At 50.5% G+C, this 10,912-nt stretch overlaps 2 protein-coding genes across 2 annotated transcripts; one reads left to right on the top strand and one right to left on the bottom strand.

Moving 5' to 3' along the window:
- Positions 1-2,523: 2,523 nt before the first annotated feature.
- Positions 2,524-6,134, bottom strand: IRF2BPL (interferon regulatory factor 2 binding protein like). Its single transcript, XM_058847977.1, has one exon. The coding sequence runs from the start codon at positions 5,484-5,486 to the stop codon at positions 3,273-3,275; it is 2,214 nt and encodes a 737-aa protein (XP_058703960.1). The 5' UTR covers positions 5,487-6,134; the 3' UTR covers positions 2,524-3,272.
- LOC131585430 (uncharacterized) lies at positions 5,485-10,587 on the top strand. The gene is made up of 5 exons (XM_058851654.1): positions 5,485-5,519; positions 5,599-5,677; positions 5,768-6,482; positions 6,723-6,885; positions 7,996-10,587. The coding sequence occupies exons 1-4, from the start codon at positions 5,485-5,487 to the stop codon at positions 6,740-6,742; spliced, it is 849 nt and encodes a 282-aa protein (XP_058707637.1). The 3' UTR covers positions 6,743-6,885; positions 7,996-10,587.
- Positions 10,588-10,912: the final 325 nt, after the last annotated feature.

Genomic DNA, 10,912 nt, shown 5'->3' on the forward strand with positions numbered 1-10,912 from the left:
AAACATCCAGTGACACACATGTTCTAACCCATTTCTAAGAAAATAGGCTACAAGGCTATTAAAAGAAATGTCAAGAATAATCTAACTGGAAAAAAAATCCAAAAAGCAAAACACAACAACCCTCCCTGGGAAAATAAACCATTTAAATATTTCCCCATTACAAGAAGAAATGAAAGCACAATAAATGACCACCTGCACAAATAAATTAACTTACACCATTTATTCAAGCAAACATTGGGCTGTACCTTAAATAACTGACAAGTGTGGGGGATGGGAGCATTACTGTAAAATACAGAAATCAGCTGAATCTCTGTACATGAGTCTCACTCAGCAGCTCCCTTTTCCGCCTCAAAAAAAAGGTTACAACTTGTTTGTCAGCTGTGGACGTCTTCAGAAAGATAAAAACCTATGGAGTGGGTTCAAAGAAATGCTGGCTAATATGCCCAGACTGGCTGCTTAATGAGCCAGAGTAAAAGAAAAGGTCACATGGTTACAAAAAACCTCCATACAACAAACGCCCCGTGGCTATGGTTAACTTTAATTAACTGCAGTATTACAATTCACTTCAAGCTTATTTTCCACCTATGTCTACTGCACCTTACCTTTCCTTTGCCTGCTAAAAATCAAACTGTTTAGTCTCATAAGTGGGCTTATGTTTTAAAAAATAAGAGCTTTTCAAAAATTATCTGAAATCAGAAAAATCCACCAAATGGGTCTCTTTCTAGCCATAACTAATGATGAATGATTTCAAGATTCTGTTCTGAGTGGTTCTGTTTATATAAATCAGGGTATTCACATTTCTGTGACATAATTAAATGTTGAATAGCCAGTAGTTCTTCTCTTTTAATGGCAGCTGCAATTCACACATGAATATTACTTCTCCTTAAGTTTAAACTTGAATTTCAACCATGTGTACATTTTTTTTTCTCTGCCAGTCATGAACTTACAATGTTAGCCTCCCTATCTCACAATTTGAAAATAAACTGCTGTGTGAGAATTACATGCTTCGAAATAACTGAAAATAGGATCAGTACAAATCTATACTCTAAAAAACATGGAAGTTGTATCCAACAATTAAATCATAAAGGTTGTCTCTAACAACTCAAAACATTCTTTTCCTGCATTACTTCTTTGATCCATTACATAAGAACAATATGTTTGGAGATTTTTAAGCACTGATATATCACTTGGCAGAAAAAAAAAATACATACACACACAAAGTCATTGTCTGAAATCACAGATATAGTGATGCCAAATGCTAAATCTCAAAACCTAACAAACCTCACCCCTTCCCCACACAGATGAAACAGCCAGAGTGTGTATCTATACAAGACAGCAAAGATCTGTAGGCACACTAAGCATATAGTCTCAAGGCTTCTTCCATTCTTCCCCCCAGGAATACAAGTCAAGAATGTATTAAGACACAGCAGATATCAAACGCTATCCAGATTTCCCTTTATATAACTACAGGGCTTTGGCGGGTGGGGATCCTTACTATTTAATAAAACTATTGCATTTGGAACAGCTCTACATTCTGCTTGTCAAACTGCAAAGGATTTCTGCAGTGCTGCTGGTTTTGTTTCAGGTTTCCCATTCTTTCCTCCATTTGCCTCACTGGAAAGGACAAAGTTCACATTAGGTTTGTTTGCATTTTCTAGCTAGTATGAGGCCTGTGTATTTACTTTGCCTGTTGATCACTTAACAGGTATTACACTGCTCCCCTATCTCCAGAAAATGCCAATGTCACACAGAATAGTTAATTATACAAAGAATCACGTATAATCATTGTCAAAAAGAAAGAATTCACTTCAGTGAAGGAAGGAAGCTTGCTTGCCTGAAAACACAATAAAGCCCCTGAACTGTTGATCAATTCAAGTTATGAAAAGCCAGTGCCTATATGGGGTAGCAACCCACCAGCTGCAACACCAACTGTAGAAGCTGTTATTTCACACTACCCTATTTTGTGCTCTGTTCAGCTAAAGTCCTGCCTTACCATGAGTTTGTGGCTAATGTCAAACCTTGACAACCACTCTTAAAATCAACTAAAAATTATTAACCATGTGATGCTGTTTGTTTTTTCGTTGGTTTTTTTTTTTGGTTTTTGGTTTTGGGGTTTTTTTTTGTGAAAAGAGGGCTTCATTTTGAATCTCAAGCCTTATTAAATTGCGCAGGCAATGTATGCATCCTGTATTGCAAACAGCTTGCAGCTGGAGAGCTGATGGGGGGGAGGAGAAGGGAGGAGGAAATGAGATGCAGGAACAGTAAATAGAAAATGCTTAGTCAGCAACCGTTACTGCAACATTAAAGGTGAAATGTAAATAGGCACAGTGCCAAGATTTAAGTAAGTTTGATAACACCATCAACATCATCATCTTACCACATATAAGTGAAAATGTGCATACAAGTGCCATAATTATCACAACGAACTGCAGACTGTTGGTGTAATGGAGACCTTTAAAAAGACAACATGGCTTGAGCATACTGCCTGCTTAGAGAAAAAAAAAACTTGCTACTCAGGAAGTATTAATATCAATTGAATTTATTACAATTTACTAAGCTCCAAGGCACATTACAGTGTTCTGTTAACTACAGAAATGTATAAAGGACAAACAGAGCATGTTTCTCATGTACAGCATTTTGCTCTACTGTTCAAAAGCATCCGTGCATCAATAAAAGCAAAAACAAAAAACACATGAAGATTAAAAACGTTCGGATCAATAGAAACAAACTGAAACATTTTCCTTACAAACTTGCAACAAAAAAACACCCTCCCCCCACAGCCACCCCACCGTCTTGCAACAAAAAAACAAAAACAAAACAAAACAAAAAAAAAATAAAGTGAAAGACTAACACTCAGGGCTTGTAAAACGTAAGCTGTCACCATTTTTGTAGCAATTTTTTTAGGCATCAACACTGGCCTTGGCAAAAAAAAAATTTTTTTTGTCTTTTGTGTTTTTCTTCTTCTTTCAGAGAAGTGCATACATTTACAAAAATACACACCAGCAGCAGGTAATCGCTAAGGGCTATTAACTTTGTACCTAGCCAACACACTGCCAAAGAAATGAGAACAGGTATTATGTAGTAACCAAACAATATTATATTCTGTTTAACAAAAACCAGCTCTATCCTTCAAATGAAGAAGAGTACATACCTTTGTTTCAAAATATAGAAACATACGACGAAAATAATGTCTATACATAAGACTAACTTTTGCAGTTTGTTATATTCACAATTCTACATCTTCAGGAGTCTGAAGGGATTGGATTTCTTACTCAAGGGTCTCTCTCCTTTTTCACTTTAACGTCCCCAGCTAAAATGGTCGCGATCTCGCCCTGCATAAATGCCCAAGGCACATTGGAACCGACTAGGGGGCATTTCTCTCCACTGGGGCAGTAGACTTCACCAGTTGCCCCCTGGGCCTTGATGCTCTCTCTGGAACAAGGGAAGCAGAACTTGTGGCTGGGCACAGAGGGGCACTGAACAAAGTGGGTGTCCTCCAAGCGTTCGTGGCAAATGGTGCAGCACAGGGGCCCACTGTTGGCCATGGGGGAGTCCGGAATGTTTTGGGGGTGCACTTGGTCCATGGCGGGGTGGGTGCTGGGGGGAGGAGGGGCCACTTGCAGATTCATGTCCCCGTTGCGGGAGGCCAGACGGCGCTGGCCCGGCACCGAGGCCGGCGACACGGGGCTGCTGCTGTTCCTGCGGGTGGACGTGGTGGAGTGCACCGAGCTGCCGTCCTTGGGCGAGTGGGCATTGCCCAGCGTGTCGGCCACCGACATGAGCGCGGCCATGGGGGACTGTCCGTTCTGGGGGGCGGACTCGGGTGGCGTGGTCCGGTTGGAGTGAGGCCCGAGGGGTGGCGGCGGCGGCGGACCCCCGCCGTGCACCGCCCCGAAGCCCCCGGCCGACATGGTGAGCTTGAGCGCTTCGCTCTGGCTGGCCATCCACTGCTGCCGCTGCTGCTCGTCGCTGAGCTTCAGAGCTCCCTCGGCCGAGTCCGAGGGCTCAGGAGAGGCTTTCCTCTTGCGCATCGCCCCGCCGCCGCCGCCGCCACCGCCACCGCCAGGTCCCCTAGAGGCGGCGGCCGTGCCCTGCGCCCCGCCGGCCCCGGCCCCCGGCCGCGGGAGACTCACCAGCGCCGTGGGCAGCATGGGGCAGCTGGCGTCCAGGTAGGGCTGCGGCAGCATGTCGGCACCCACCAGCTCCTTGAAGAAGCGCACAGACTCGGGCAGCAGGTCCCCCAAGAGCCGCCAGTCGCCAGAGCCGTGCTTCTTCTCGTACTCCAGGTACTTGAAGCCCGAGGAGAGGCCGCGGCCGAAGTCCTTCATACAGTCCTGGTACATCTGCTTGGCCACGCCGGAGGCGCTGGAGAAGACGGTGCCGGAGCCGCTGGGGTACTCGATGAAGAGCTTCAGCTCATAGTCCATGCCCGGCTTGGAGACGGCGTCGAAGGCAAAGACGCGGCCCAGCAAGGCGTGATCCTTCTTGAAGCGCACCTCGTAGGGGGTGCAGCCGGCCAGAGTGAGCAGCGTGTCCCGTACGATCTTGGGCTTGCTGGCCCACTCCTCGGCCCGATTCCGCAAACTCTCGCTGAGTTCGGCCAGCGCCTCCGCGTTGCGCTGCTTCTCCTTCAGCTCCCGCTCTTGGTCACTGCTGGATACCGAGCCCGGCCGCTTGCCGCAGGCCTCGGAGGACGAGCCGCCGCCTCCCCCGGCACCGCCGCCGCAGGTACCCCCTTGGGAAGAGGCGGAGGGAGCGGGGGGACCCCCGCCGCCGCGGCCGCTCAGGCCCCCGTGCGGCGGAGGCAGCGCCACGCCGGAGGCGGCGGGGCCGTTCAACAGCGTCTGCGGCAGCAGGTTGGGGGGCACGTTCATCTGAGCGCCGGCGGCCCCCGGGGGAAGGCCAGACACGAGCCCCCCGTGCGCCCCGCGACGGGAGGAGGAAGAGGAGGAGGAGGAGTTGGGGCTCTGCCGGTTCAGCTCCGGCGGCCCGTCCTCAGGCGGCTTGGGGAAGCCATTGGGCCCCCCCAGCCCGTTGGGCAGGCGGGCGCCATGGCTGCTGCCCAGGCTGCCCGGCGGCGGCGGGTACTCGAAACGGCTGCGCTGCTCCGCCGCGGCGGCGCTGAGCCCGTAGCGGTCCAGGCTGGACTGGGTCAGCCCCGCCGAGGCCGCCTTGGAGGTGGCATCCACATGGTTGAGCTGCTGCTGGGCCGCCGCCGCCGCCGCTTCTTTGGCGGAGAGCGTCACTGCCTTCACGCCGACCGGCGGCGGGGGGCCCGGGGAGCGACCGTCCTGGAAGCAGCCGTGCGCCCGCTTCAGCTGCCGGGCCGTCTCGATCACAAACTCGATGCGGTCGGCGCCCTCGTAATTAACGCAGCCCCGGCAGACGGGCTCCGTGAAGTCCCAGATCATGGCCCAGGGCATGCGGGGCAGATCGCATAGGTAGCATGACTGCCTCCGCGACGAGGACACCTGAGCGGCGGACATGGTGCTGCTGGCTGGGGAGCTGCTGCCGCCGGGGTAGGGGCTGGCTCAGTCTTCCCCCCCGGGCTGCAGGGGGGGGGTGGCTCTCCGTACCTGATCCTGTTGCCCGTTTCAGCAAGGGGGATCGTCTGCTTTCAGTTCGCTCCTGCTGCCGGAGATGGCTTCTTCTACCTGATCCTGCCGCTGCTGCCCCGGTGGGGTGGGAAACGCTTCCACTGCTCCTCCGGGGGGCTGGCTGGGTGGGGGTCGCCTTCTAGCCGCTTCTGTTTCCCTGCGCTCTCTAGCTCTCCGCTTGCTGCTGCTCCTCCTCCGGGAGGAGGCGGAGGTGCACGGAGGAAGATGGGGGGGTCACCTTCCACCCGCCACGGCTGCCTCGTGAGCTTGCAGTTCAGTACGTGCTGAACCACCGCCGTGAGCAAGACAGGGGGACCCCGCACGGAGCCGTTCAGGTCCCGGAGGCGGCGGCTTCCCTGAGCGCCGGCGGAACTGTGGCAGTCCGAGAGCAGCAGCAGCAGCGGCGGCGGCAGCAGCGTGGCGAGCGGCGCCGCCTGCTCCTCACTCACATCCTCGCCGCTGCTCGCAGTCCGAGCGCGGGGTGCTGCGCGCCGCCGCGTGTGGCTGCGCGCCCCCTCCGCCGCGCCGCGCTCCCCCCGCGCCGCGACGCCCCTCCCCTTCTCCGCGCCGTGCTCCCGGCTCGGCTGCACCCGGGCGGGGCCCCGCGTCACCGCCGAGCGCCCGCGCCCCACTCCCCTCCCCCCGGCCGCCGGCGCGGAGCCCACTTGTTGCGCGGGGTGCGCATGCCCGGCGCGCTGCCCGCGCCCTCCCCGGCGCGGCCGCAGCTGGAGCGCGGCGGGGCGCGGGCAGCCTGCGCTGCCGGCTATGTTTGGAAACTTGAACGCCAGATCGCGCCCTCACCCTCCTCCCCGGCCGTGCTGCCGGCCCCCCGCCGCGGCACCGCGGCCAGGGCGCGCATGCACAGTTGCCGTCGTGGTGGCGGTGGTGGGTGGTGGGGGTTTTTTTTTGTTTGGTTGGTTGGTTTTTTTTTTCCCTGACTGCGCTTTCTAAGTTCAGATGCCTCGCTTTCGGGATTTTGTAAACCCGCGGTTCGCCCCGCTTTGCTTCCGTGACGGCTGCGCGGCTTTCTGCCACCGCGACTGTCGGTGGGATTCCCGTGCGATCCGGCTGCTGAGGCAAATGGGGGATCCCGCCTTAATATCCGATTTCGTGTTTCTCTTTCAGTGATCCCAGTGACAGAATGACACAGTTTTTGTAAGCCTGTGACTGCATCAGAAGCTCTTCCACTTTTGATTTGTTTAAACCAGCCATGTTTGCCAAGTGTTTAAGGTTGGGCTGGGAAAGATAGTGCTGTGAATTGCTCAAGGGTGTAGGAGAGGCCAGGCAGGTGAGTAATCGCTGTGATCTCATCTCGCTAATGCAAAGGGACATAGGATTTCCCCGGCGTTGTGAGAACACACTGTGGGGTTTTTTTTTTGTTTGTTTGGGTTTTTTTTTTGTTGTTGTTTTTTTGTTTTTTTGGTTTTTTTCTAATTCCCCCTTTAAATAGCTAGCTAACATTTGCATAACACTGTTAACAGGCAAATTACTCAAAACAGCCTCGGTTCATGCAAATAAGCCGAGAATTCATTTCACTGGCAGGAAAACAAAATAAAACCCCCGAAGCTTGCCTTCTCCCGCCCGCGATCCCCGAAGTTGCCCGCTCCCCGCCCGGCCCCGCGGCCACGCCGGTGCCCGTGTTGGCCAGGAGGGGCTCTGCAGAACCCGCTTTTGCTCTCGTTGCAGTCGGCGGCTGTTTTTGCAAACATCGACATCGCTGCCTGCGTCCAAAGAATAATAAATTGTCACCGCGGGGCCGCGGTTCGGCCGGGACCCGGCGCGGTGCGCTGCGGGCGGCCACCGGCAGCGCGTCACTGGCGCTCAGCCGGGCGCACGGTGCCCGCGGAGACAGCGCGCAGCGGGGGAGGGGGTACAGGGGGGTGGGGGGGAAGCGCTCGCACGCTCGGCGAACGCGGAACCTCTCCCAGCTGGGCTGTGTTGGATGGATTTCTTTCTTTCAGTACCTCTTCCTGATTCCTTTGTTGCCAGAAACGCCGAAACCCCCGTCCACTGCAGGTTTCCCTCTGCGCTTTAAAATGACTTAGTATTTCTATGGCGAGGTGCCCGGCTCCCTTATACCGGCAGCTATGGAGCACCGACGCGGAAAAATACCTTCTTTTCGATTAATAACGTTTTGGAACACACACGACAAAATACCTTCCTTTCAGTATTTCATTTCATATCACCAATACGTGTCATTTCCATTTTTAGTCGTCTAAAGCGTTTTATACGTGTCTGGTTCTAATCTAGAAAGCTGGCAAATGAGTTTGATTATATATATGTGGAATTATTTTATAGGGAAGGCTTAATGAAATGCATACGTTGAAGTTACAGAAATGGTAGGACCAGATAAAATACAGTTAGAAAATCAATTGTGACAAAGTGACTTTTTTTTCAGGGGAAAAAAGACTACTTACTGCTTCTACTTAGTGTAGAAGCAGTAAGCAGAGATAGAAAAGTCTTCGAATTATGTGAGTCTCCTGTATGCAAATTGGCTGAAGAAGATGCGCTAAAGAGGAGTGGATTTCACACTTAGAAATTTCACACCTAAACTGTGGACATTACAGAAGCTTCACAGAAGCATGGCAGATGAAAGCTGGTCAAAGTAAAAGTCTTTACTTCCAGCCACAGTGATTTAGTGATGGCTGCAGGATTTCTACATCAATATGTCTTTACTTGACTAAACAAGCATGTGTTCCCTCTGATTCATACTGGAATGTCATCTCCTTTCCTATCCTTTTACTGCCCCACGTTGATCTTCATATGAGGAGCTGAACTGGGCTGTGGTAAAAGGTCAGCCTCTGCTTAAAAAACTCGGGTTGAGAGAGCTGAAGCTTTGCCTTCATCCCGCATGTCTGGGAATGCAGAACTGCAGCATATCCTGACTGCATTTCAGTCCCCGGGTTACACAAATCCAACACATGACAAGGCACTCCGTGTGCTTGAACTACCCCTCACCCTGGATCCTTGCTCCACTGAATCCTCCTGCAAGAAAGCCCTTTTTTGGTAAACTCACCTCACAGGAACAGACTTCTTAGCTCACAAAAACAGTCTTTATAGTGGGTGTAAATAATAATAACCTTAGATATAATCTAGCCTCAGAAAACCATTTACAGGTGCTGTCAACTCCCTTTATAGTTTGTGAATAGAAAAAGAGAGAGATTAGCATCTGTGACCCGACCAAACTGCCTTTACTCTTACTTGCAGCATACACAGTTGCGGAAATATGTTTGTCTTTCCGTAATGATTAAACTTTGATTTAAACTTTGGTCATGGGCACGTACTGTACCATTACGCAAGCGGCACTTAAGGATGAAGTGTCAGCATAGCAACAATATGGCCAGCAGCAGCAGTGATCTCTGCAAAGCTGATTGATGAAGAGAACTGCAATGTAAATGCAAATAAATGCCACGCTGTGGCACCTTCACAGGGAACGACTTGTCAGTATCAATCTAATCTGGGTAGGGAAAAATAGATTGAACGGTGGCAATGTAACAAGCTTCACATCTATGGCAGCGCTGTCCTTGCGAGGGTAGCAGCAAGCTTTCCTGCTCACCTTCTGCCTTTTTTTCTTTGCCATGTGAGTGACGGGACAGGAGCAATCCAGGTCGGTCTTGATGGATTTATACTAAAACATGTCTGGTGTTTATCTCTGAAATAATCCAGGGATTAATATTACTTTTGAAGGAGGCAAAGAGGAAGCCCAAACAATGAATCCATTCAGGTGTCTAATCTGGCTAACTGAAAGAAAGAAGCGAGCAAACAAAAAATAGCATAAGTACCCCCCAAACAGTAGAATGTTTAGTGAGATGAAGGGGAGTGCAAGGAGGAATGGAGCTGCAGCTGTGAACAATTGCCACCCAGCTACTGCTTTTTGTGCAGGAACACAAGTCAACACTGTGGATGTGGTGTTAGGGATTCTGCAGAGATTGCCCAAAGTTTATGACCTGCCAGTAGTCCCAAGGGACAAGGACTATAATTTTTACAATCAGAAGTGAAATCTACTAATTCCTCTCTTTCAGTGCTAGGATAAATACTGCCATCCGATAATCCCTTTCCCTTTGTTCCTATTGCCATCTTTATTTGAAGGTACACACATCCACATATGGGTCTGTGTAACAGTAAAACGGTAGGTGAAGTATCAATTCATTTAAATTAAGGAATCAAAATGATCATACAAAATACGGCGTGCAGGAGCTGGCCACTACCTTTCTTAGTGCCACCAGCAGGTATGGAAAGCAGAGGGTGTAACACACCATGAAGGACAAAGTGACAAAACCCAGGTGGTCTGGCTGCACCACTCCGTGCCACTCCCAGCCATGAGCTCCCAAAACACGGGGGTTACTGCTGATCTGGATGAGAAAGGAGTACTGTGGATTATCGATCAGCAGTCCAGCGTTAATTATGCAGAATATAGGACAGCCCCAAAGTTTGCAAGCGATAATAATTAGGAGCCTATGATCTCAGCAGCTTGGGAATGAACAGTCTGGTCTGGCTCTAAATGCTCACAGCCTGGGAATATGTTTAACTCTTTCCTGCTTGCTTTACAAAGTTTTGGCACTGATCACTGCAGCCGGCACAGCAGCTGGCTCTTCTGCAGGCACTCACCTACAGAAATGGCTCTTCCTTTACTGATCAAAACAGCAGCCGGAAAAAAATACAAGAACGAGAAGGGTAGCGCACTCCAGAAAGTGTAATTTACATGGATTTACCTCAGAATAGCAAATAAAATCCGTCACAATCAAATGATTTCAAAACAATGCAGAGATTAGCAGTGAACAGAGCACTTGGTGGTAAAGAGAGTGTGTTCAACAAATCAAAACACAAACACTTCAGGAAGAAGTTGCATAATTTTGTCAAATTAAAAGTTAAACAACATTGTCTTCTACTAGAAGCTGCCAGGAAGTGTCAAAACACTCAGTTACAAAGAATAGGAGTAGTTACATGTTTCTGTTTATCGTTTCAGTTCTCATCTCATTATAATTCTGGTTTTTTCCTACCATTTTTCAGGTAGCGAGCCTTGCTGACATACAGAGCTTATTGCGTTCCCATCTAGGAACTCTTCTTAAGACACATTTCTTAAGGGACGTTGCCTCTCGTTTCCTCTGCTTTTCCCGGTCCCATTTCCACACGGATGCTGGAGAGCGGAGCCGAGGGCGCAGCCGGGCCGCCGCCCCACGTGTGCAGCCGCGGCAGCTCTCCAAGTGCCCCGGCACAGCCTCTCGCTTCTGCCCCAGGGAGCACTGAGGAGTCCCTCTTGGAGACCCACCCCACACCGACTTTCCTACAGCTGTCTTTAAGGTTTGAAAAATTGC

This window comes from Poecile atricapillus, chromosome 1, assembly GCF_030490865.1.
Source record: "Poecile atricapillus isolate bPoeAtr1 chromosome 1, bPoeAtr1.hap1, whole genome shotgun sequence".
Lineage (NCBI taxonomy): Eukaryota > Metazoa > Chordata > Aves > Passeriformes > Paridae > Poecile > Poecile atricapillus.